Consider the following 26,763-nt stretch of genomic DNA (forward strand, 5'->3'; position numbering starts at 1 on the left):
TACCATAATATAAATGTCACAGACTTAAACATAAGGCTGTCCTGCATTCTTGCCCTGTAATTTATGTAAGAAGCATCAAAAGACATGGGCTCCACAGGTCAGCTGTCACATTCCTGTATTCCCACAGGCACTCATGGAGAACGGCAGGATGGAGTGGGAAGAGATTTATGGCACAAACCCGTCCGGGGTCCTTAAAACTCTGGCAAGCCACCCTGCCATCTCCCCCTCTATCTCTCCACCTCGCCCGCTCACTTTGCTCCTTTCTTCTGTCCGCTGTCCAACCAAAACTCACAGAGAGGGAGAGAAGCCAACCAATCACAAGAGACTATTAAAGTGCATCACATCACACATGCCCCAGCCTCTTAAAGCCAGTTAGACGCAAAGACAACATGGACACCACTGACACCTTGTGGTTGTTTCTAGCAATAAATATCCAACATAAACTTGAGGAAAGTGCTCTTCATTATTGACAGCTTGTATCTGACTTGCTGACGGAGGTGAAATTGGCCTGTGAATATTACATTATACATCATAGTGCTAAATTGATATTTCAAGTTAGCTGCGTGTGCTTAAGCAAAGAAGCTTTTTAATTTTAAAGCCATGGTAGCTAGCTGGATATCCACAGGTCAAATCAAATAAAAGGCCGAAGAAAGGCAAGAGTAGGCAAACAATCAGATGGGAAAAGTCAAGCCAAAAAGGACAAAGCAGGGGTTTGCCTTTATCCTATTGTGTGAACAGTGTCCCCCCCTCAGCACCATTTAAGGACCCCTGACTGCTATTGTAGCCATAGACACCAAGACGCTATAGACAGGCAAGACATCCTATTTACCACCCAAAGTAGCAGGGGGTGAGTCTGGGGTTTGGGGTCAGGCAGGAGGCGAGCGGTCATCTCCCGGTCAACTACAGTAGGTCATTATTCAGCCCAAGCCAATAGTCCAGAACCGCGTCCGAGCAACCCAGCCCCCAATCCATTCTGCTTAATTATTATAAATGAGGGGCGGCGTAAACAGCCATCATTACACACACTCAGTGGCATACACAAATCCACTTTAAATTGCTATTAAGTTAAGGAGCTATCTGTAATCCCGGGCGTGCATTAGAAAAAGAAGCAAGTAGGTTTTTCTTTTTATTAAATCTCATCGTCCCTTAGATATTTTTAAATGTTGGTATGCTCTGTCATGTTTCCAATTTGAAGCCAATTCTCTGATTTAATTAAAAGACCACTTGGAAAAAATGGACACTAAGTAGCCATTGCAGTCTCCAAATGTCCTAAACTATCATCTTTACTTTGAGACAGATTCAAACAATACATTCTATAGCTTTAGCTGCCCATAAAAACAGTTGGCGGCCATTTTAAGTTATTGGCAAAGCTTTATACTAGAGTGAGAAGTGAAGAGGGCCTGCTAACCTCATTGTAAGAAAGTGATCGCAGTCTCCAGTTCTTGTGGTTCATGTTTCTTTGTTAAAATGGCCAGGGACAGACAAATTTGCAAGTGCAGTGTTGTGGATGACTATGTAGATGAGAAAAGGTAGAGAGGCAGGGCATAGCAAATGAAAAGCATGGAGAACAGATGCAAAAGAGGATGCGAGTCAGAAAAAAAAAAAAAGCTGTTATATCGAAGATGTGAGGAGAGGGATAGGACGAACGGAGGGGGTTGGAAATAGGGAGGATGGGGGAGGAAGAGGGGGGAGATATTGTAACACCCAGGCGGCGGGTTCACTGGCGGGGCAATGAGAGACTTCCTGCGCTCCATCACGCCCAAGGCCTGCCTCAGTCAGCTGGTGGCCGAGGAAAGATGCCTCATGTGTCAGCCTTATTAGCACTCCCCTAGTTTGTATGCATTTGGGATTGTGTCTGAGTCTACGTCATTTGGGATTAGGAGGTGGAAAACAACATATCTGGTGTCTTGTAAAAGCATTTGTGTATTTTTGTAGGAAGAAAATGCCAAATGTTGTTGTGTTGTTTAGACTGGGCACAACCCTTGCTTTGCTTTTGTGCTTCCTTGTTCCAGTGCATCCAACCAGCCTTGCTTCACCTTCTCTCTCTGCTTTGGGCTGGAAGAGCTGTCAATCTGTCCTCCAGGTCGGGGAGTGAGCGATGTGCCTATCAGAATGCCACCATTAGCCAGCCCCCTGAGTGGTAAATAAACGATCGCGCCGGTACACTGCAGGTGTTGTCATGGCAACGGGCTCCCAGTACTGGCCCCGCCCACCACGGCTGCGCGCCTTTGACGGCAAGAGTCACCGGGAGGTCAGCGAGACGAGGTGCGACAGCGGCCACAGCACGGCGCTGTTTGTCCCGTATAGATCCTGTTTTGATATTCAGAAAACACACTGTCTATATTCACTGTATACTTTCAACCCCTGCTCATCTCTTTAATTATACTTTTATAGACAAGTTACAAAACTATAAGAAACTTCCTTCTGTTGTTTGACTCTTCTTCTATAGGCCATATTTCAATATAGTCCAACTTGAAGTACTTTAGATGCCTTTTTGAGCAAACTCTAAACAACTTTATCTCCTTATTGTATGGACCTATAGAAGACAATTCCCAGCTTACATCATTGGAGCTGAAGCCACCCTAAAACAAATCACAAACACAAAAGAAGAAAACAAACAGAAGGAAAAGGCCATTATGGAGTTAGCATAGTTTTTGTCATTTGGATAATTTACTCGCGCCGTCTCCTGGAATGTCCCTATTACAGCAGGTGTACTCTGGATGAACCCATTGCAAGTATGAGAAGATGGACTCTGCACGCCTGACAGACTCCCAGCGCCATTGGCACCCACTCCGTGATGTAGCAGTCGTATTAAAATGGCGGCGCTGATAATCCAAAAGACCTTTCTGAGGGAGAATTTGAGACCGACTGCACAGATGGGCCACGGAGATAAATAAAATTCTCTTGTCACTACGGTTGGTCGAATGGTACCGTGGCGCCCCCAAGGGAGACCAAAACTGTTCCACTGCCTCTCTCCTGATGCCTCCCCCGTCCGTATGTCTATGCTTTCTGCTATTTTCTCCAATGGGTAGCATCGCCAGCTCTGTGCAACCAGGCCTTTCCCGCTATGGTCTTATGGGAAGCATAAAAAGACAATTTTCTCTCTTGGACTTGCTCTCCCTTGCATTATAAGCGCGTATATACACTCAGCAGAGAGGAAAAGTTTGTCCGAAAGCCAAACATTGTAAAGAGAAGTGATTTCGTGAACATCAATGAGGCCTAGGTGGACAATTGACTACTGTGATATTATAATTTATTCTTTAACAGCTCTTGAACTTTGAGCTTTAACATTGGGTACTTTTACATGGCTAGATAAAAAAGCAAATAACTAGAATAATCAGATAAAGCAATCATAACATCAGGTTTTTGCTGTGTTTCCATACACAAGAGAAATCTGATTATCAAAAACAACTGGTGACAAGTATCAGTTAGTAAATGGATTTTTAGAGTAATTGTTTTGTATATTTTGAAGACAAAATCCAATGATTTTTTAAATAACTCTTTAAATTTTTCATCTAATATTTTCGTTTTCGTTTTTGTCATTTGCACTTTAATTTGCCCTTTTTGCATATTTTTTCTTGTCAAAACCTACACAGGTGTGAACAAGAAATCAGATTACCCACATCAGGTTACTCACATCATCTTTATTATTATATTTCTTGTGATGTGTGTCCAAATAATTACCCTTGTGGATCAGTAAAGTTTATCTAAGTCTAAATTGTAACTGTTAACATGAAATTTCAGCAGTGTGATAACTCCAGAAATTATTATTATGGATTACGGATTATCAGATTTTTGGTGTTTATGTAAATATAGACAATGTTTTAGTAGACGAAGGGTTACTGCGTATTTCCGATCATATACAAAGCCATTTTGTCCATCTCAATCTCAAATCTATGGTGTGATAGCATGGCCTTTACCAGAGGTCAAAAGTATTATTTTGACATATTTGCTGACAGGTGCTGTGTTGGGCAGGTGCCTGTGTAGTTACTGTGCAGTTGTACGTTTTATTGACTGTTGGAGTGATATAAAATGTTCACAAGGCCGTTGTCCATCTGTGGGGAGCAGGAGAGATGTGTCCGCGCTGATGGCTTCAAACTCTGATCTATTGAAGATCTCGTTAGAGCCGGGATCAGATGGTCCTATGAGTATGATGGGAAGAAATGTTAGCCACACACAAAGCTAATGGCCCGAATAGTTTATTCCGATTTAATATGATATGAACGTGCATTTCTCATTGCAATTTTAAACATATTTGGTTAATATTAGATGCAAAGTCTTGGTGATTTGAACATTTAGAGCATAATATTAGAAAATGCTTCAATATGCTTATTTTGTATTGCTCTATTGAAATAAATATTTTACTTTAAAAATACATATTATCATTAATCAGAAGTGATGGTTAATTTTTTATATAGCTTTGCCAATTCCGTGAATCAAAAAGACATTGCAAAAAAAGGAAAAAAAAAATCTCATTTAAGTAGAATAATAGAAAATAGACTATTAACTTAATTTTAAAAGGCCATGTTCTTAAAAGTATTGTTTACATGGACATTATGGCAGTATTCAAGCTTCTCTCTGAATAATATTAACCTGGCGTTGCTCTTTGCTTCCAGTGGGCTTTATAACATCCGAGCCACGTGCTGTCACAGTTGAACTCGTTTTAACAGTGGCGCTAGTGCTAATATTACCAGATATAAAGCACAAACACACGGCACTAAATCCTGCTCCATTTGCCCCTGTTTAGTTGTTTGTGCCCTCCCGCGGGACTCACTCGGTTTTATTTGCTCGTTTTGGGGTGTAGGAGTACAACATTCACGGCTGGTGGGTCGGAGAACGCAACGGCTTCGTGGGTATTGTCCCCAAAGAGTTCCTGCACCCTGCCTACATCCTGTGAACTCCAACAGGTACCAGCACTCTCTTATCATCAGCATTATGGACCATTACAGTGGCCTAACACGCGCAAACAGTCCCCCTGGTACTCATCCAGATTGCCATTGAAGTATATTCCACCGTTGACCTGTCGTTTATGGCATCTGCTGGCTGCAAGAAGTACTGCATATCACCTTCTAAATGGTGCAATAGGCAATGCGCGAGGATAAATACGAGCAACAAAAGCATGATTACAGCATCACTTGTCCTATTTAAGAAAATTATTCTCATGCACAGTTAGATAAAGTTTAAAATGAAGGACTAAATTATTAATGCATGTTTTCATGTATGATACAGAGTTACAGAGCTACTGCCAGTGGTGCATTAGACATAAATATCAGTCCAGTCAAATACTGCGTTTCTATAATTTAAATCCAATAAAGCATTCATGAGGCTTAACCACAGTAAACTGTATTATGCAAATCAGTCATGGATTTGATTATTCTCATTCATTCAAAACCAATGCTTTATTGAGTTAAATTAAATGTGTGAAGTCATATAATAACAGACACTTCATTTAAATGTGGTTTATTGAACTTTGCAAAGTAAGACAAGTATTTTTTTACTTAATTTATCCATGAAAAATTGAGGCATTTAATAAAACTCGGTTTTAATGTGTGGCGTAATGTGAATACTTCTACCCAAGTCCACTAGATGGCACAATTTCTGAAAAAATTAATGAAAGAGGTACCACAGAAAACATTTCCGTATAAATAGGGTTTTGAGAGAAAACCACAACATTTTTCAAACAGTAAATATTAACATTGCCCTAATTGTTATTATCTCATAGATCGAATCCAAGAGAAACAATAAAAAGTGAGAGTAAAAAGCATCCATTCAGTTTATCATGTTTATTAAAATCTACATGAAAATCCTCAAAATTAAATTATAATAACATAACACACTCATCACAATAATGGAGCAATCAGTGACTAAAATTAAAATATCTTTATTAATCACACATAAAATAAATTAAAATTAGACTGTTCCAGTTATGTAGAATGATGGGTCCCTTTTACACAGCACATTTAAAATAAAACCAGTAGTAATTTGAAGTGATGTTAATATTTCTTTGGTCTAACATTTCAACTGTAATTTGAAATTGTGAAGTGAAAATTTCCTCAGCACGGCCACATGATCGAGAGAGTGACACATCAGTGATTCACTACAAGCATAGAAGTGACATTTAAAACAACAGAGAATATGACGTGTTACAGAAATCACATGGACTTGGTAGTTATATTTAGTTTTCAGGTAGTGTGGGTTTTCCACTGATTTATTTATTATTCATTTTGTGTCAGTTAAAATTAATCCCCATTATAGAAAATATTGCATTTAGTGTCTTTTACTTTGAAGCATATTTTAACCATTAACAAGTTTGACCATTATGACACTGCTCCAACTAACGTTAAATATATTATTAATAAAAGTACTGAAGCATTTTGTAAACTTGATTGGTTTGTGATCAATAAAATGCTAAATTAAATAAACTAATAAAACGTTTGAGCATGACGTGATCTCACAAGGAAAAGGTTAAAACAAGGTGACCGTCCCAGAGAGGAGCATCAACATATGTAAAATAATGAGGATATTAGGCTTGATGTAGGGTGTCTTTGGCAGAGGACATCCCCACTCTCCATTGTTCTGGCTCAGTGCGGGTGAAGCTCACTGAGGCCTATGTGATTTCACTGTCCCCATTCAAGACTGGTTCAGCTAATGGGACCCCGATGCTATCCTCTGAGGCATCCAAAGACATGGAGGAGCACAAGTTTTCCCCCATCGCCAATTTAAGATCAACTGACTCAGGCACACAGCTGGTCGCCAAGATGCTAAAGTCACTGTTTTCTGTCAAATCCACTACAGATTCTGATTCATTGGACTCCAGATTACCGCTCGTTGTCAACTCACTGGTGTTGTTAAGGTCATTTGTTCCCTTGACGATCTCTATCTCCTCTTGGATACTGCCCACGTTGGAAATGCGCTCTTCTGCTTCCAGAGGACACCCGTTCATGTGTAGCGTAAAAATGCTCGAGGCTCCGGTTTCGGACCAGTGACCAGTGATCTCTTGTGGGACAACCTCGGTGTGTATGTCCCCATTTGCCTCCCGCATCACCTCAGCATCATCCCCAATGCTTTCCTCATCACTGACTTTTACTATACTCTCATTTGAAGACTGTAGAGACTGCCTATCTTCATAAACAATGTCGGAATTGGAAATTTCTATTGATTTGTCCTTCGTTTGGTCCATGTGGGGATCTATCTGTTGTATAAATTCATTTGCACAGACTTCAACTTTAAATGCAGTGTGCATATTTTCATTTTCTTCATGTTCTATGGAAATTATTTGCTCATTTGACTCCTCTCCACTTGATGTTACCTCTGAATTAACAGCTAGTAAAACATCTCCATTACTATAATCCTGTTTAACCACTGTCTCACCCAATTCATTTTTCATATCATCCTGGAATTTAAGGTCATTTTCAGCATCCTCCTTCTTGGATTCAACTTGCTTTTCCAAAACATCTGCTTGATTAACTTCAACATTTTCTACGGTTACTTCACATAGATTATTCAGCAGACCATTGCAGTTCACTTCACTTTCCTCCTCTGAATTTGAAACAATACAACTATCGTGTTCTTCTTTTTGCTCAGTTGTGTTTTCCTCAATTGTTGCCTCTTCAGTTTCCTCAAATCCAGGTCCAGTTGGTGAATGTAGCTCCACCGACTCCTCCATTACACAACCATTAGTTCCTGGCAGTTCTTCTTGTTCTTTATAGCAAAGATTTTCTGGACTTCCTCTGTCACCCAGAAAGAAGCTAACATGTTTACTGTTTTCTACTACGGCTTTGAGATGGTCATTGGTCTGGTGGACTTGTATGGAGGTGGTGGAGGTGGAGTCACTGAGCAGGGGTTCAGTTGTGTTGTCCTGTTGTACATGATCCACTGGTTTAGATGACTCAGGTAACAGCTGCTTGTTTAGTTGAGATGGTTGGTGAGGCACAGGACTACAGGGCAAAAAGACACAAAACATAATGACATTAGACAATTTCACATCAAATGTTTAAGTTTTTGTGGCATTTATAATTCAGATTTTGTTTAACTAAAACAATAAGTCATACTGTGTCCATAATATTCAACTCACGTCAGAGTTAATTAATGTGACCCTGAAGTCTCAACTGTGATTTTGCCCTTTTCAAATGTGGAACATTTCAGAACACTCTATTATAACTATGGTGTTAAAAATGGCTTCAGTGATTTAACATTATGTACATATCAGTCATCAGTTAATATTCAAATTTAAATGTAACTTAAATCCCAGCCCAACTTCTTTGGCAGATAAACTGTTTAAACATTAAAGGGTGTAATAAACATGTCCCTGTAACAGGATTTAGTTGCATTATATAATGGGTTTGTGACATAGGTGTTTTGTTAAAAAAAAAAAAAAAAATCACAGAATAAGCAGTTTATATAGTTCCTCAACTTTCCTCAACAGATTTGAGAATGTCCTCTCCTCATTTCCCTTTTTTTGGGACAAATATGTTTTCTTACTTTGTTATTTCCAAGTGAAAGACTGAAGCCCTTATATCGAAAAGAAAACAGTAATTTTCTTAGTAGTAATTTAACCTGCCTCCTATCTCAAATAAACATGACAACTCTGAGATATCATCTGCAAAATATGCAATCATAACTTTATACCTTTCCATTGACTCATAGGACACGGTTAAGCTCCTCTCCTTGGCAGGCTCCTCCTCTTGGGCCTGTGCGTAGCCGCGGTTGGAGGAGGCGTAGGTCAGGATGGCATCTGTCACGGTGTAAGGGGTGTGGCCTTGGACACAGTCCTGGATGTGTCCCACAGGGAGCTGAGTCTGCAGGAAGAGGTGCAGCTGACTGTCCGACAGACACACGGTCATGTGCACCACTCTGCCACAGAGAAATCACAAGAACAAGCATGAATAACACTGTTACAGCAGAAACACTGGGCCGAGCACTGGATGAATCATATGAAGAGCTTTGAGTCACTGATGCTCATTTACGCAAGCATTTAAAAACAAAATTTAAATATTTAAGTATGGTTCATAGTAATAAAGGTATCAAACCTTGTAGTGTCCAATCTTTAAAAAATATCTGATATGTGATATTTTAGCAGGTTGAGATTAATTCTACAAATTTGATTATCTAAGCATTTACAGACCCATTATAGCCACATTCAACAATCTGATGTTTTTGTTATCAGGATAGAAAAAAAATCAAGATATTAATTTGTTCATATCACCTATCTCTATTTGTGAATGAACCAGTTAAAAGTGTGGGTTTAAACAATTGCCATATATTTTGGTTATTGCTATTCATTTCATTGTACTATGTCATCTGACACAATGTCTATATATTTCGTAATGTTCATTTTGTTTTTAAAGGTTTAATAAGAACTGACTTGTCCAGAAAGCGCTGGAGACCTTTCCTTCTTCTTTCAAGAAAATCATCATTACTGAAGGAGAACAAGGACTTGCCAGGAAGATCTGGGACTGGTCTGGAGTCAAGCAAATAAGAGAAGAAAATCAGATTTACCTTTTTAAATGTACAATACATCTAATTTACAAATAGGATTTCCACGACGACAACTTCAAATGCACTTACACTAAACCAGCATTTTTCTGCAGCTTCTTCTTGAGCCAAACAAACTCACTGTAGCGCCGTCGCACACATGAGGTCTTAGCTGTGAACGCCTTACTGTTTGTCTGCAAATTAACACAATTATATTTATAAAAGAGTTTGATTGAATTGCATTTTATAGTGTAGTCGTTAAATAGATGTAATTGAGTCAAATGGTGGCAGGGGAAGCACATGATCACATGACAGATTTGTTCCGACACTCTTCACTGATCTCAGCACAAGCCTCCTTTTGACAACTGTTAATGGCATTTGTCGCTATATTTGTAAGTTTTTTTTCTCATAAAACAAGATGAACAAATACAATTAAACCATAAAAACATCATTCAATTCTCAAATGAAATAGGGACTTGTGGCATTGTTGAGACAGCCTGAGGCCTGGTGCTGACACAGTGCTGAAGCAAACATTGTCTTGGGCAATGTCTATTCTTGGCACAAGAAAATGTAAAGAATCTAGCATGCTTTGTCCTTAGTATATTTAATTAGGTTTAGTTATGCATTCAATGTTTGTCATGCATACTGGTCCTAGAACACTGATGACCAAGAAAGTTTCGCAAAAAACAAACAAAAAAAGTGCATAGGAGAGCATATTTGAACTTACATGCAGAAAGATTTTGTAATCCACATATGAGTTCCATGAGCCTTCATTTTGAATGCGGGGATCTTGAACCCGCACTGCAACAAACTCCTACATGAGAAAATTTATATATATAGATTTGGTAAGAGATGAATGTTTTTTTTCATCTGATGATAGAATAGATTACAATAAAGGAACACTTTTTCAATTAGCCAACTTCCTCATGCTAAAATGTACTATTTTTACACAATGAAATACTGTTGATCTGGCACTAGCCCTTAAAAAAGCAATATTATTGACTTACATCCTCTTCTTGATTACTGATCATACTGTTGGCTGTCAGGCTGCACAGACATCTGGAGTCAAAGGAGAAATGCATTAGTCACAGTTCCTCATGAGAACAAGGGACAAACTGCAAAGGAAATCATGAATGAGTTTCCCTTTCAGAAAAAAAGAGAAGAAAAGACAATATTGTTTATAAATATGCCTGGGGCTCTGGTTCAATGATTTTCCACTGTGTGGTCCTTGTAAATGAAGATGTAAAATTTTTAATAAACTTTGTCTCTTTGTGTAGTGAAATGTACACGTTTTGTCTTTTTAACCTTCATTCATTATCTCTGGAGTAAAGTCAATTTGTACAGTATGGTCACAAGACTTGCGTGGGTGCGTTTTTACATACTCCAGAGAAAAGCCCTATATAACTCTTACACTATGAGTAATGGGTCAAATTGAGTGGACAGTGCATGGTCTCCCTCTGGACACTGGGTGAAAACTGTAAGTGACACCCATCAAAATATAATGAACATTAAATAATTGATTGTTGAAGTGTTTTGACCGTAAAGGTTTTCCTAATCAAGTATATCTGGTATCCATTTCCTTTGTAACAAAGTATTACACGATAACAAAACTATACAGAACACAAAACAGGATAATACTGATTTTACCAATAATTCCTCCTGACCTAAATACAATTAACGTGAAAGTAAAATGAAGCACACATTTACATAAACGTTATTGTTCTCAGTATTTGTACTAGTTTTGTCTGCGCTCCTCAGATAGCAGCACCAGAGCAGCTAACACCGGCCCATCCCACTTTAGCATAACTTACTTTTAGAGTCCGCACGTAGTTTTTTTTTTTTTTTTTTGCTAACGCTGCGCCATACAGAGCTCTGTTGTAGCTGTCGCTTTTCTTTCTGATGTTACAATTGTAGAGGTAAAAAAAGAACCAAAGGCCACACCGTTGTTTATCTCAGCTGCTACCATCCCCATTTCGCAAACGCATCTACGACGTCATAGGCAAAGACACCACGTGACGCCGCTGCACTTCCGGTGACGGGTGAAATGCAAAATGTGGTATGGAATCACCATGGCAACTGATACTTTCAGCTAGACAGTGGAGTGTATCCAAAGTGTCATTCAATTTGGATTTTTGTATTTAACTATATCTTATGTTTGATCTATCTCTCATTTAAGGAAAAAAGTAAGAAGGACTCAATTTGGATATTTTTTCATTCAGATATCATTTGTTTAGGGATTTGTTAAGGGATTTGTATCTGAGCTGAACTTGGGGAGTGAATATAGGCATATAAATATTTAGATTTTTTATTTATTTGGAGATAGGGTATATATTTTTGTTAATATTCTGTACATTTTGTACACCGATTTTTTCAAAGACATTATCAACTATATAAAGGTTGAAATATGGTGAATGAAGGATTTAAAATTTCTTATTTGTTATTTATTTATTTGTAAAGGAACAACATTTAAAATGTAAATATTTCAGATTTCCATCTTCAGTCCATAATAGAGAACATTTACAAATAAAATATATTTTGCATTAAATCAGATGTTTTGACTTAATAATGGCTCTGTCTTTAGAACCAATATAGCGATTATTTTTTATGGTCAACTAGACACAATTTGCTGATTAACCCTTACAGTTCTATATAGGCTAATACACTTTTTACTGCACTATAAAAAGACTGTCCATGTACTAGTAGACTATTTTCCATGATATGTTATTGTGTGGAATACACGCTTAGAGACATCACTGTGAGCCTTATATTGTTTATTGTATGAGAAACTCTGTATTTCCATGAACATATTCAGCTTGCAGACACACAGACAGAGCATCATTCATTTTCATGTATTCATCCAATGCTCTGTATTAATTGACTATTGCTTTTTAACCAATTAGTAATACTAAAATTATTAGGATATACTTCAGACTGAAAGGTGTCTGTGTTACCTGACAGTGATGATGATGATTGATGAATCATGGACGTAAACATTTTGAGCCACTTCCATGCTCCAGTCCGGGTTTTGTTCTCGTGATGCCTTTGTAGATCTATAAATCACATACCCACTCACCTCTCCGTCTTGCCTCCGTGTGTTCTTCTATCCATGTCCTTTACGAATCTGTAATTCTGAGCGGCCATCGAGACTGTACACTTTTCTTCCCCCAGCAGCAGACGAAGGAAAAGAAACGATACATTTTGTATTACAATTGGCTTTGTCTGTAGAAATCACATCCTTACAAACCGCGTCGTAAAATCAACACTGCCTTTAAACTCTTATTTCGGATCGGGTGCATAAAAAACGTTTAATTTTTAACCCGGTGAGTTTGATTTACCTGCTCCCTCCAAACGTGTTGTTTCAAAGATCATTTGATCGTGCAGTTGCCACTTGCTAGCTTTTAACATGCATGATTGGATTAAACGATGCTATTACACTGTGTTATTTAAAAATCTTTTAATTTAATTAACCTTTCGTTGAATCACACATTTGTACATTTGATTCAAAAAACGCTTAGCGTGTAGCGTTGGTTGCATGGGCTGGAGCAACATGGAGGAGATGCCAGCTAACACTGGCCATTCACTCAATGAGGGTCTGTCGCTTTGAGGCATTGTTGTTGATACATTTTTCCCTTGGTTGGCGACAGTAGCTACAATGGACATATCATTTATATTTCATTGTTTTGCTTTTTATCTATTATTAAATTGTACCAAAAATAAAAAGCCCTGATCTAAAGCTCGCCAGGTGTTGCAAACCGCTGTATCTTGAAGATGGTCCGTAGCGTTCCCGCGATACTGACCATTTTTCTGTTTACGTATGTGTACTAAACCGTTGTGCATGATTTTATTTTACCTGATCAATCATGATAGTTTGCCCCGTTACAAGCAAAGGCTAATCCACAACCCACGCCCACATTACTCTGTGCAGCACATGGGCAACTAGGCAAAGTGGAGTCAACAGTGTTCATATGGAGTTCACAATGTAATACTTCTATAAATTAGTTGCATGGTTAAAAATGCATGGGGCTAGATTACAATATTTAAACATAGCCTGATAAGTAAATCCAAGTATCCTATACATTTGTAAAATGGTACTGTACAAAAATAAATACGATTTGGGACTAGTTAGAACATTACATTGCATGTTTGGACAATATAGTAGTACAGTAGAGTAGTAGAAATTTTCCCAGCCCCTTAAGTTTGACTGATGATTTAAACCCCCAGTAGCCACCTATAAAATAGAAATGCTAGTTAAATGAACTGTGGATCTGCCTTGTCCTGTGCTGTTCCCCATGTCTTTATAAACCCCATTATCCAATGCTGTTTTCTCCTCTCTACTACATTGCTTCCTTCATGCAACTTTCTTGACGTTGACCAGGAAGCTGCTGGTCGCCTGATGAGTATGAGCACGACTACAGAACCCACTAACGATGCTCCCACTGTTACAGAAGGTTTAAAATATTATTATTTTCCAACATAAATGTCTCTATATTTTATGTAACTTTGTGGAAAGGTGTGATTCCCTGTTGTAACTTTGTCCCAGAAGTGGCTATACATGTGTACAACCCCCTGAAACAGAGTTTTTAGCTGAAGATTGTTGGCAGCCCTATTTTATTCAAAGAACATTTGTAAATGGTCATAAGAGGTGCTAATACTTCTTGATTGACTTCTATCCCATTAGAAAGCAAAATGGCTACAGCTGTGAAAACAGAGAAGAAGCCAGATGAGGTTGCGGCGCCAGCAGCACCAGATGAGGAAGAGGAGGAGGAAGAGTATGTTGTGGAGAAGGTCCTGAATCGGAGAGTGGTTAAAGGGAGAGTGGAGTACCTGCTCAAATGGAAGGGATTCTCAAAGTGAGTCATATAATATAATATAGTCCTATGTTTTCTATAACAACAGACATAATTTTACATCAACAAGTGAACCTTCACCCATTCACACTCTCAACCATACACCTGTACACAAATGTACACAGACACTGGATGAAAAACAGATGAAGTGCCCAAGGCCACACAAACAAGATGCCAATATCAGGATAGAATCTGATACTTTTGGATCAGCTGGTGAACGTTTACTAACAGCCAATAATACATCTTTGCTAGGGAGCAGCAGTAGAGCTATCATAGGATAGATGATTTTAAATCGTGAGAGAGGGTCTTTATAGTTTACACAACCTATAGATCCATAAGGCAAATAACCATACACAAATTTAATGTAATATTAATTTACTTTTGCCCATACTACATTTGTGTACAGTGAGGATAACACATGGGAACCAGAAGATAACCTGGACTGCCCAGACCTAATCGCAGAGTTTCTTCAGTCTCAAAAGACCGCACAAGAGGGGAAGAGGAAGGCAGATGGAGACGGCGATGACAGCAAATCAAAGAAGAAAAAAGATGATGTAAGTATATTATAATACACCTTGTCTGTAAACAGCTGATTGAGGATGGTCATATTTGGGGTATTTAACAACACAGCAAAAGAAATAGGCACAATAATGCAGCACAATGATGCCGCAATTGTGAAAACCACTGTCTGATACAGCAAAGCCCAAATCATTGTCTTTTAATTAAATGCACTTCATCATGTTTTGAATGTGGCCCTAACGAAGTAATTTTGAAGCTCATATAAAATCACTTGTCCTTGATTGTATTTTTTTTTCTTTAGACAGAGAAATTAAGGGGTTTTGCTCGAGGTCTGGATCCAGAAAGAATAATTGGTGCTACAGATTCAACGGGAGAGCTTATGTTCCTCATGAAATGGTGAGATATACCTCCATAAGTGTGAAATAAAATGTGTAGCGAGTAGCGACTGTGGGTAATTTGACTCTGCATGTTCAAGAATGTGTTTTTGGAGCTTTTAGCATGGAGCCTTGAATGATCTATAGGTGGTTTTCATGTCATATTGCCAGAGGGGGCAAAAGCCAGTTTTCCCATAGATATATAGTACTTTACATGAAGTCAGAATTTTTTTTTCTACTTTCTACTATTTTTATTGGTTATTTGTTGTTTCCATCGTATAGTTACATATATGCATAATATGTCATAAGAATTCAGAATGTTGAACTTGATTATTTCTTTCAGTGACTAGATGCTTAAATTCAGTCTTACAAGAAAAAGCTGTTGTTATTATATATAATAACAACATATATACATATACATACACATACATATATAATATAAATTTTAGCTGCCCCCATCTGAATGTTGTGATGTCATCTGAAACCCAGTAGTCGTAAATTAGGTAAAATGGATTCTTGTGAGTTTGTCGTTACCTCATCAAAAACATACCTGGAGTTGTGTTTTGTTTCATTCACACATGTTTGAGGAAACCTTCATTACTTGTCTGTCTGCATATCCAGAGCTCAAAATGCTCTGCTCCACCTTGTGATGTCATGAAGTGGTAGTTTTCAAGTTAACCGCTCCCTTTTACATGTTGTTCAGTACAGAATGGCAATTGCAGAGCTGAAATAATCCACGATTCTAGCAAAGATGTATGGAGATAAAAAGCCCAGTGGAGTACTTTATGTATTACCACATGACAACACGAGGTGGAACAGAGCATTTTGAGTGTTTTCTGTTTTTTCTGAGATAACAAGTCATCTTAAATATGTGTGTTTGTGTGTTAAACATTTGTGAATGAAACAAAACAAAACTCCAGTTGTGTTTTTGAAGAGGAAATAACATTATAACATTAGATCAAAAATGAGCATAAATGATCCTCTCATCCATTTAGCCTGTAGTTAAGTAGTAGAGAGGGCAGATACTAACTTTTAAAAATGATCTTTGTTGTGTCAAAATCAGTATTGAGTATTGAGCCAATCTATTAGTATCAGAAAAATATACTTATAATTTTAGTATCATGACAACACAAACCTATAATATATTTGCCAGTGATAAAAAGAAGTTGCCTTGCCTGAGTTGCTAACATTACTTAACATTTTGAATCACTAAAATCTTAATTCTTTTATTTTTTGTATCTGTCTTACTTAGGAAAAACTCAGATGAAGCTGACCTGGTCCCAGCAAAAGAAGCAAATGTAAAATGTCCACAGATCGTCATTTCTTTCTATGAGGAGCGGCTTACCTGGCATTCGTACCCCACCGAAGATGAGAAAAAGGATGATAAAAACTAACCCAGGGCAACAGGGGCAGGGGTGAAAAAAAAAAAAAAAAAAGAGTAGTTTTGAACTTCGTTGTACTTTCTGAGAGGGGGGGGTTGGACAGGGATGGGCAGACTGTGGCAAGCAAGACGCATTTGTCTTTTGATGTAGTATGACTTCATTTGATTCTGCTTTTACTTGGAGTTAATCTAAACCTGTATATTCTTCAGATTTGCTTGACACAGGCCAAAAAAGTAAAGATGCAGTGTTAAGTTTTGAGTTTCCCAGTCCTCTGCAGTATCTTGTTCCCTTTGGGCAGTGCTTATCATCGTGCCCGAACATTGTATTAGTAAGGTGACATTTCATTTTTGTTTTATATTTTTTATCAATGTGCCATTTTTATTCTGTACTTTATTGGTCATGTGATTTGCAGGCAAAACTGTGTCCATCTTTGCCTTATATGTATAACTTGTTTGATGTATAGTTATAAACTGTGCTTTCTTTGTTCAGTAATCATTAGTGTTTTCAATAACAGCCATGTCTTGCTTGTCTGTTTTGGAAAATAAAACCACTTTTTGTTATAATTGTTGCATTGCCGTTTGCTGACATGCATCCCAAAAGTATGCAATTTTATTTTACTTTCTGGTGGGGGGTCTATCACCTGCTTGTCTCCATGGAGATGTTATCGCTTTGTTCCATGGTATGACATTTAACACATCTATCTAGCATTCATCCATTACGGGTGTTTCTATTGCTCAAAAATACAATAATTCTCTTTGTAAATGGGGTTGCTTCGCCACAGATCTGACCTATAATGTGGCTTATAGTCTTCCTTGAGATCTCTACTATGAAACATTCTAGTCAAAGCAATAACATCTCTACAAAGACAAACAGGCGATGGACCCTCCACCAGAATAGTCGAACTATTTACGTCTAATGTGTCCCTGGTTAGTGTATGTACTAGTCTAGCACCAATACTTTCTAGGTAGCCATGTTGCAATAATCCTGATCTTGAGTCATAAAAAAAATAATGATAAATTCCCAGCCAAAAGGCTAAAAACAGTAGGTGTTATTATTTATTTTACTGGGACTGTCTAATAACCATAAACTTTACATAAATGGACATGGCTAACACGCTTAACTGCCGTGTTCAAATAAGAAGCGTTCATGGGGCGCTTCCGACTCCTTCAGCTTTGACTGAAATTGTCATCCCTCTCTATAACCGCTGCTGTTAGCTTTGTCATTTTGGTTTCACAGTCTACGCTAATAACTTAATGTGCAACAACACTTTGAGCAACAAGAAACAAGTTTAATATCATCCACAGTGCCCCACCTTTTCTGTACCACTGAGTTACTGTTAAACTCTGCAATGAACTCTGCCTTAACCCTTAATAAATGTATTAGGGAGGATCTGTTGAACTTTCCTAAACCTATAAATGTGTCAGGAAGGGCATCTGGTGGAAAAATCTATACTGTGAGATCAATTAGCTGAAACAATGTAATTCATAAAGTTAAAATCGTGGATGTAGCGAAATTTAATTGTAATCAGTTATTTTTCCTTTGATAAAAAACACTACAGTGGCACCATATAGTCTAAAAACAAGCTGGCCCTTCCTTATTTTATACAACAAAATATAAAAGTATCTATACTATTCAGAGTAGAACCTTTAAGATTAAGGCAATTTATTTTATCCCAAAATATTTAATCAGTTAAATAAGTCAGTATCACCTGTGACACTGCCAACATAAGAGTGCAAATCCTGAGGGACACTGTTGTAATACCTGTGTCAGTAATACACAGGCCTGTCACAATAAATACATTTTTGTAGTGCGATATATTGCTGACGATAAATGAAACCAAACCATAAAGCAGAATTATCCCCCAAAAGGTATTCTTAATGTACAATACTGATAACCAACACAAACTGCAATAAATAAATAAATAGCAAAATACAACACTTATGCAGTTAAGTTTGTATTTATAATGAGTCAGAAGTTCACAATTCAGCCTTGGAAAGCTCAAATCTTATTGTGGTCAATGTTGGGAAGGTTACTTTTAAAATGTAATCCCCTACAGATTACAGATTACAGACCCCCAAAATGTAGTTTGTAACGTAATCCATTAAATTACTACGTAATCTGATTACTTTGGATTACTTGATATTGTCATGTTTTTTAAACGACATGAAAGTAGCAACCACATCCTGAAAATTCTTGTTTGTTGTCTTCAAATTGTCTGAGCCCAAGTCTCAATGAATAAGCAACTGTTTGCTGTAGAGAAACAAAGACCATGATATCTTAATATAAGAGGTTTTTGTCTGTTAAAAGACAGTAACAAGATAAGCCTTTCCTTCACCAGATTAAAAAATATTATTGATAGAGAAATAATTTTTTATATGACAACACCTTAAATTATGTCAACCTACTGTTAGGTGTCATGTTGTTTAGACCTGATTTAGTCCTGGTTTAGTCCTGATTTTTAGACCTGGTTTACTCCTGATTTTAGACCTGGTTTAGACCATGTCTTTAATTCTGGTTTAGTCGTGGTTTAGTCCTAGTTTAAACCTGGTTCAGTCCTGCTTTAGTCCTGGTTTAGTCCTGGTGTTAGTTCTGGTTTAGAGGTGCACAGGAGGAAGCGCGGTTTACGCGAGAAAACACGGTCCACACGCGGCGCACGAGACGTCGGTGTCCGCGCTGTAACTACGGAAGGAGACGTGGTCCGCGGGTTCTTAGGTCGATGACGATGATGGTGTGTGTTTGTGTGTGTTTGTGTGCACGTCCCCTCATGTCGCAGGTCACTATAGGACAGTAGTGCAGATATTATGAGTCTATGCAGGTTGTTTTCACCAGTGCCAGTAGCTCCTGTTTCACATTTAAATTGTAGGCGATTTTATATTTGTTTTTTTTTATATATATATATCTCACATCGGGAGAAGAATTTCCAAGACACAAATGCGTTTTTACCAATGCACTGCTGCTTCCACTGTGTGACTGACACCGCCAACTTTAACATGACGTTTACATCGCTCTTACTGTCGCGTTTTGTTTGGGTTTCCAACAATGAGTGGAATTACCGAAATAAAAAATAAATAAATGGGATGTAGCACAAAATGTGAAAACAGGAAAATACCGCCTTGTAATCCACTTATTTCAGCAAAGTAACTGTAATCCAATTACCACTCATTGAAACAGTAACTGTAACGGAATACAGTTACTTATAATTTGTACTCTGATTACGTAACGGCGGTACATGTAATCCGTTACTCCCCAACACTGATTGTGGTACTGAAAAATAACCAAAATTTCCCCAATAGTACAAAGACAGTCCCTACAATAAATATTGACCCACAAAAATTGTTGTTCCATCTATCATGTATTGAAAAATAAGTTGTATTTATTGTGACAGGCCTAGTAATACTGTGCATCTAATATTAACTCCAGCATCGGATGACCACTCTACTCCAATCAGAAGTCACCACTAGAGAACAGGAGTCACGGGTGAAAATAAAAACACTTTATTAATCAATAAAAACAATTTCTGATTGCCAGCAAATCTCAAAACAGGGAACTACATCCAAACAGAAAGCAGAAGGTTGAGACTTTAATGACGAACTACATAAATGAAGACAAACATGTAAATATTTACATGAGACGAGACAAAAGTGCACCAAGTAGTAGCAGTACTGATAGTAGTGTTACACAGAAGTGATGTTAACCAGAGTTTTCATGCCAGAATATCACATATGATGAAGGCGAATCCTCTTTCAAAACAAAGACATCTTAATGCTGCAGAGTCTTTTCAGCCTTTTGTAAATATTGTAGTCTAACTGCTATTTCAGCTGCATTGACTGACCTATTTTTAAAGGGTGATGATGAGATACACATACCAATAGACAAACTTCACTCGGGACAAGTAATAGCACTTCTACTTTTGAGAACAAATTTCCCAAAACCTTTTTAAAGTTTGATGAAATAGTGAAATCAAGGCATTCAAAACCAAAGTGGCCACGCAAACACATTCTGCTAACTTTTCAATCCACGCATTCAAAACATCTTCTCATTGGCTCACTTCGCCAAAACACACCAACAACATAAAGAAGCATAATATTTTAAGCCAACGTCCGGCTTTACAGCAGTTAAAAATGTTAAATTACCTCAAGTGGCTTTCAGCTGGGTTACAATGGCAAATAAGTTATTATCTATTTCCCAGCTGAGCCTGTAATGCTTAAAACAGGGCAGGACCAGACCAAAAATTAAAATGGTGATGAAATATGGCAAATCCTTTAACAGTACATTGGAGCCAGTCACTTAAATACCTCATGTGATGACGGCTCAGTTCTTTTAAACCAAAACAAAAACAGGTGTAGGTTGCATAAAGCAGATGTGTCTATATCTAAAACCTTGCTTAATACTACAGATTATGGACATTTAATAAGAGCTATCCTAACCGCAGCTCTGTGTGTTTAAAACAGCAGCAAAAAAGTAGCGACAAACAGCAAAATGCATACAGCCAAGCCTTTTAGGGACGAATTACAGTGCTATGTGTAAATAGGAAGTTGATACAATTGCCTCCTCTCTAAAGCATCCCAAAAAGCATCCAACTGCCCCACGTGAACTGAAACCAAAACAGATTAGACCTTCAAAACTGTGGCCAGCCCATGTACAACTTCAGACCCTCTCTATGTCCCACCAATCAATTTCCATTTCTTGAGTGAGATGTTTGACGATTTTTCAGTTAGCAAATAAATAGCATCCTATACCATGGACTTCCTTTGCCTTTGGTATCTAAACCACAAATGCCTGAATCTGGGGGACTTGTCTTCATTGCCATCACAAAGTCCTGTAAATCTTTTCATCCAGTGCATAGTAATCCAACCTTCATTGTGAGCGTTCTCCCATTTTTGTTGAAATCACAATAAATATTCTTCATTAGTGATTCGGTGCAAACAGATCAAGAGAAGCTAAAATTTTACTTATAGCTCATTTTACGTCCTTTGACATCCCTCGCTTATTGTTTTTCCTTTTTCAAAAGAACACGTATCCTTACTTAAACATGGAGCCACTTCTGCTTTAAGTTGTTTCCAAGAAATAAATGCAGGAAAGACTGAAAAAGGGAAAAACTAATGCAGGAAGAGCAGTCAACATTGCCATTTTCTACTCACCAGGATCTTCTCAAAGGAAATAGGACAACTCTTGCATCTGCAGAAATTCTCAATGACTTGAGATAAATAAACAGCAGGTAAGTCCCTCATTTCTTTTTGTCTTTTTGTTTTTTCTCTGGTTTTCGGTTCTGCTCGGCATTGGCCATGCTGCGGGGCATGATGAGCACACTGCCATCGCTGCCGTACTGGAGCGAGTACTCATTGGGCGGGTACGGCCGGCCCTCCTCGTCCCGGAGCTGAGTGAAGACCTCCTGGTACAGGCCGTGCATTTTCTGCTTCATCTGACGAATGGAGCGGATGAATTCCATCTTCTCCTTAAGCAGACGGGCTTTGTCACGCCTCAGCTCCTGCACGTTCTGCTCCAGGTTTATGATGGTGTCCAGTTTGCGCTTGCGGCAGTTCTGTGCCGCCATCTTGTTCTTACCACGCCTCCTGATGTCCCGGATGAGGGCCAGCTGAGCTTCACTCAGGTGATGCTTGGCTAAAAGCTCATTGAACTCCTCAACGGGAAGGTTTATGATCTTTTCATTGGAGAAGGGGATTTTCATTGCCCGAGCTCGCCGTTCATCGCGGCTCGCGTGCTTGTCCAGTAGGTCCTGGTGTGGCTGCAGCTTGGAGCTCTGTTTGTCTCTAATAGATTTCTTGGCATTGGAAAGGGGGAGCTCTGAGCGGTCGGAGAAGGCAGAGGACAGCGGCAGGTTGTACGTGTGGTTATGGCTGATGTTGTCGAGTTGTGGCAGGTTGTGGAACTGGGACGGGTCCTGGTAGCTCATGCGACAGAGTTTACTAAAGCCCGGCTGGTACCCCCCTGTGGCCCCGTCCTCTGTCTCGGCCGCAGCCACCTCAGAGTCAGTGCTGTAGCCCACAGCACCCTCTTCTGAGAAGGTGGCGGAGGTGGAGGAGGACGAGGCGGCGGAGGAGCAGGAGGTCTCGGAGCTGCTGGGAGAGGCCGGACTGTGACCAGAGTCCAGAGACAGACCAGAGTCTGAGTCCAGCTCGTCCTCCAGCTGAGAGGCCTGTGCCTGGCTGAAGCCCTCCTCCATGGCCAGGTCCAACAGGCTGATCTCGTCCAGCATGGACTCCTCCAGCAAGGCGCTGAAGGGGTCCGGGAGGAGAGGCGTGGTCGTGATGTTACTGGAGCTGTTCATGTGTGGCAGAAACACACCTGTCAGGTTAGTGGCTCCAAATGTGGAGTTGATGTTGGAGCTGTTGCCAGAGGCCAGTCTGAGCATGGGGGGGCGAGGTGTGATGCCAGAGTCAAACTGTGGGGTGAACATTTGGGGAAAGTCCTGGCTGCAGCTCGGGAGCGTGGCCTGGTGAAGGCTGACATCTTGGTTGATCGGTGTAGAGCGAGCAGCATGCGCAAAGTTACTGGTATTTGACTCAGGTGTGCCATTGGAAACACTCACAGAGGAGGTGTTCTGGACCAATGTGTTAGCGTCCATTGTCTGTGAAACAGAATGTTGGATGTTATTCTCATAAACAGATATGATTTGGTAAAATTGTAGTAAATAAATAAAATATGCTCATACCTGAAGCTCCATAATGGCCATAATGTCCTGCCACTGCTGTTCCAAGTCTAGCTGTGGCTCTGCCTGGGACAGTTGTGTGAGCAGCCCCTGAGAGGTGGAAGGAACATCTTCATTGGAAACTGCGGTTTCTGTTGCAACAACCGGTGCTGGAAACTGATGGACAAAACAAACAGGTTAAACACAAGACAATGAAGCCTTTCAGTGGTAATATGCATCATATTCTATATAACAGATAGTTATGTTTACCTCTGATTCTTGTCCAAATGGAAAAGTGGCCTCCAGCAGCCTCAGACACTCCTGAAGAGAAAGTGAAGTCTGAGAACCAAGAGCTGGGAGCTAACAAAACAGACACAATATCAATGATATTATCTAAAACAAAGCAACTGCAATTCCAGAATGCCAAAGACTAGTGGTCGTGTGTGATAATATACACTCCCTGTGTGTATTGTGTATTTAACCCACCCCACCCATATCACACTGTTTAAGACCTTTGTATCTCTAACCTGCTCTGGGATGCTTTCTCCTGTCTCGCCATCCACGGGTGGCGCTCCCTGTGAGTTCACTCCGTTCCTCCAGCGCTCCTGCTCTGTCCCGTTCTTGGTCTCCTGTGGGCGGGGCTTCTCCTCCTCTGTTTCCTTCTGACGGTTACTATAGTTGAACACTTCTCGTCCAGCACCAAGGTCAATGTCCTGTCGCCAAAGGATGTCTATCAAATCAATGTCCTAAATAAAATAAAACAGGTTCATAAACGATGGTGGTACTTTTCCACCTAAACAATACAGCAATACATAATTTATTCAAATGTGTTTTATTTTTATATTTGAGAATCCACATTGTAATTAATTTATACACTGATTTATACAAACTTCCAAATGCACATGTTTTCTTGTTACTTAATTATTAAATAGATGTTTATGAAAGGCAGACACATGATGAAACCAGAACATACACATTTAGGCATGGTGGTCGTCACATGATCAAACAAAACCAAATCCATTTGTTGAAACGCTCTAAAAACTAAATGACTCTCAGCATAAATAATAAAAGGCCTTTGATAAGCCCTGAATCTAAATGTAGGTTTTGAGAAAAAATAACAAGATTTTTAACACTTATTCTGTTGCAACTCAGGGCTTACAGAAAGTCATATGACCTAAGCTTAAATAAGACTTTTTAATTAAATCCTTTTATTATGGAAAAACCCTACAGAATGTGCAAATAAATAGGTCACATTTAAAGCAGTAAATGTCTCTCACTCTTACTAACATTTTTAAATTCTATGGTTGTTTTCAGTCTTCTTGATGTGAAAAGTAAAAAAAAAGCTGTCATTAAATTGTAATTAGCAAAATAATACTGTTGTGGATGTGTATTATCTCATGATCCAAGACAAATATCTTGTGTTAAAATCTGCATGTTAACTATACCTCTTTGGTGAGGTCATCGCCACCATTCCTGCCCTGCTCCTGGGTCTCCTCCGAGGCCACGGCTCCCAGGGTGCTCTCCGCTGCATTCAGGTTGTAGGTGGATTCAGGTGCTCCACTTCCTCCCCTCATGGCCGGGGTCGCGTCAGGGCTGTTGGCGCTGTCTAGGCCGGCCCCATTGTCCAGGGTGATTGTGGGGCTGGAGTGGCTGGCGGCGGACACCACGGTCTCCGAGTCGCGGTGAACCAACCAGGTGTTGAGCTCAGGCGTGGGCACAGAGAGGCGATCCAGCTGCCGCACCTGGTTTAGAAGTCGGCGTGTGGTAAAAAAGTGATCCAGGTCCACACTTTTTGGATGGATGCCATAGCCGTCCAGTGTGTTGCGAAGGTTGTGGAACTGGGTTTGGGTGTAGGCTGAGCTAGGGCCCAGGATGATCTCTCTCAGTGGGGGCAGCTGATTGTTTAAATAGGTGTCTACGTCCACACGCACCCCAATAAGACTCAGAAGGATGGTGAACTGAATCAGGCCCTCTGTGAAGTACTTTTTCAGGTAAAGCATTTCTTTACAAAGGAACAAAAAGTGAAAGTAAAAAACTAAAATAAAAATGGGGCCAGTTACTTTGGATCACTACTTTTGCAATACTAGGGGGATAAGGTGGACACATGAATGTAAAAATACTTTAGGATGTCAGGGGAACAAGCAATCAAATCAGCAGGGGAATTTTTAAAATGTCATATGAACAGATGGTCCAAATTTAAATGTCCTCTTCGTGAGAAAACTTAGTTCTTCATAAAGTGTTCCTGGTCCAACACCTGACAAAAGTAAAAACATCATTATTCTAAACTGAATATTGAAAGAGAACTGGACATAGGAACAAAGCTTTGAAACCTCGATGAACAAACCTACTTGCCTCTACATTACGCCCATATTATAAAGATACACTTGCTGGATCTCCCACCAGTCCATCCTTGAAAGAAGTGAACGGTTCACTACTCACAGTACAATGCTGGGAGTTCAGCAGGCTACAGATTAAAACAAAGCTCAGGCATCACCCCACCCTTGACAGGACAACTACTTCGTATGGGAGCTGGTGAAGGTGAAAGAGGGAGTCTGGAAAGCTCGCAGCCTAGCATCTCTCTGACAGCGGCGTTTGGTGACAGCACGGTCCCTCCCTCTTCACAGCTGCGCCTATCATCGTCCGTACGATGTTAGCTTGTAGCCACAAGCATGTATCTGCTATTGCTATGCTGTTACACCGTTATAAAAGCACTACTGCGCTCTCTGCATTAGGCGCGGTTGGCATAGCCAGTACACGGATCCCTGGTTGTTTATCGTGGCATATGCATCACCACTTATATTTTCTTTTTGGCTTTCTACTTCCCGTTGTTGCTAACATCAAGCAATCTCCCTAGCAACAAGTGGAGCAAAAATGAGAGGCAGGGGTGAGATCCAATCACAAGCAGCATTTAATGTGACGACACATAACCCGAGTGTCTGTAGGCCAATCAAAACTCGAAATGGGCGGGGCCTGGCCGTCATGCTAAACTACTTCACACTACTGTACTACAGTAAACTAGCTCTGAAAGCTATCCACAGCTAATTACGAGTCTGACACTGCCCCAGATCATTAAAATTACACAAACCACAACATGAATTATATGTCAAGGCTGCAAAAAATGCAAAACTATTGTCATAGCAGTGGTTATCTTATAAATCGAAAGAGGGCAACGGCTCACGCACTCACGTTGACAGATAAGTTTTATTTATACTTACACGTACGCATCAAGAATTTGCAGCAGTGTCTTCATGGCAGCCTTTTACATCACCCAAGAGCTACTGTAACGCACCACACTGCTCAGCATCACACAATTCCCGAAGAAAAATCACCTTAAACCTCAGCTTCATTCAATGGCCCACCATGACTTGCAGAATTGCTAGCTGGCCCGGCTGCTAGCATAGCAGCGCCGCTTGACATCAAAACACGCTTCCACACAGAGCATGCGTAGAACATTCTAGTGCTAAGCTTTCATCAGCCGCTGAAATTCCCCATGATGATAATAATAGACTTTATGCATG

General features: G+C 39.5%; 4 protein-coding genes across 14 annotated transcripts in view; 2 read left to right on the forward strand and 2 right to left on the reverse strand.

Moving 5' to 3' along the window:
• skap1 (src kinase associated phosphoprotein 1) overlaps positions 1-10,750 on the forward strand; it is a 34,335-nt gene extending 23,585 nt beyond the window's left edge. The window contains exons 12-13 of one of the 2 annotated variants that reach the window (XM_020918112.2): positions 4,805-4,907; positions 9,348-10,750. In XM_020918112.2, the coding sequence (XP_020773771.1) occupies positions 4,805-4,897 (93 nt within the window). In that variant the 3' untranslated portion in view covers positions 4,898-4,907; positions 9,348-10,750. The remainder of the gene's footprint in view (positions 1-4,804; positions 4,908-9,347) is intronic. The other variant, XM_055150145.1, reaches the window with a different exon arrangement.
• Positions 5,866-21,793, reverse strand: snx11 (sorting nexin 11). 3 transcript variants are annotated; one of them, XM_055150143.1, is made up of 7 exons: positions 12,548-21,793; positions 10,482-10,533; positions 10,202-10,288; positions 9,568-9,668; positions 9,365-9,460; positions 8,629-8,853; positions 5,866-7,937 (listed from the first exon to the last, which is right to left on the reverse strand). In XM_055150143.1, exons 1-7 carry the CDS (start codon positions 12,613-12,615, stop codon positions 6,608-6,610), a joined length of 1,959 nt encoding a protein of 652 aa, XP_055006118.1. In that variant the 5' UTR covers positions 12,616-21,793; the 3' UTR covers positions 5,866-6,607. The 3 variants fall into 3 exon arrangements, with proteins under 3 accessions (XP_055006118.1, XP_055006119.1, XP_020773768.2); XM_055150144.1 differs by lacking the exon at positions 12,548-21,793 and adding an exon at positions 12,426-12,499; XM_020918109.2 differs by lacking the exon at positions 12,548-21,793 and adding an exon at positions 11,286-11,405.
• Positions 10,900-17,159, forward strand: cbx1b (chromobox homolog 1b (HP1 beta homolog Drosophila)). 3 transcript variants are annotated; one of them, XM_055150147.1, is made up of 6 exons: positions 10,900-10,951; positions 13,850-13,922; positions 14,153-14,324; positions 14,728-14,875; positions 15,142-15,236; positions 16,467-17,159. In XM_055150147.1, exons 2-6 carry the CDS (start codon positions 13,868-13,870, stop codon positions 16,606-16,608), a joined length of 612 nt encoding a protein of 203 aa, XP_055006122.1. In that variant the 5' UTR covers positions 10,900-10,951; positions 13,850-13,867; the 3' UTR covers positions 16,609-17,159. The 3 variants fall into 3 exon arrangements, with proteins under 3 accessions (XP_055006122.1, XP_020773776.1, XP_055006121.1); XM_020918117.2 differs by lacking the exon at positions 10,900-10,951 and adding an exon at positions 12,654-12,794; XM_055150146.1 differs by lacking the exon at positions 10,900-10,951 and having other exon boundaries at positions 13,589-13,922.
• nfe2l1b (nfe2 like bZIP transcription factor 1b) lies at positions 12,548-26,681 on the reverse strand. Of its 6 annotated transcripts, XR_008631733.1 has the most exons (7): positions 26,461-26,681; positions 24,691-25,499; positions 23,773-23,991; positions 23,516-23,605; positions 23,270-23,422; positions 21,738-23,185; positions 12,548-12,632 (listed from the first exon to the last, which is right to left on the reverse strand). XR_008631733.1 is itself a non-coding variant. In XM_020918114.2 (6 exons), the coding sequence occupies exons 2-6, from the start codon at positions 25,243-25,245 to the stop codon at positions 21,824-21,826; spliced, it is 2,379 nt and encodes a 792-aa protein (XP_020773773.1). In that variant the 5' UTR covers positions 25,246-25,499; positions 26,467-26,681; the 3' UTR covers positions 20,075-21,823. The 6 variants fall into 6 exon arrangements, 5 of the variants coding, with proteins under 5 accessions (XP_020773773.1, XP_020773774.1, XP_020773775.1 ...); XM_020918114.2 differs by lacking the exon at positions 12,548-12,632 and having other exon boundaries at positions 20,075-23,185; positions 26,467-26,681; XM_020918115.2 differs by lacking the exon at positions 12,548-12,632 and having other exon boundaries at positions 20,075-23,185; positions 23,773-23,958.
• Between the last annotated feature and the right edge of the window lie 82 nt (positions 26,682-26,763).

Source organism: Boleophthalmus pectinirostris, unplaced genomic scaffold (genome assembly GCF_026225935.1).
Source record: "Boleophthalmus pectinirostris isolate CB_2022bp ecotype Guang Dong unplaced genomic scaffold, ASM2622593v1 HiC_scaffold_14, whole genome shotgun sequence".
In the NCBI taxonomy this organism is placed as follows: Eukaryota; Metazoa; Chordata; class Actinopteri; order Gobiiformes; family Gobiidae; genus Boleophthalmus; species Boleophthalmus pectinirostris.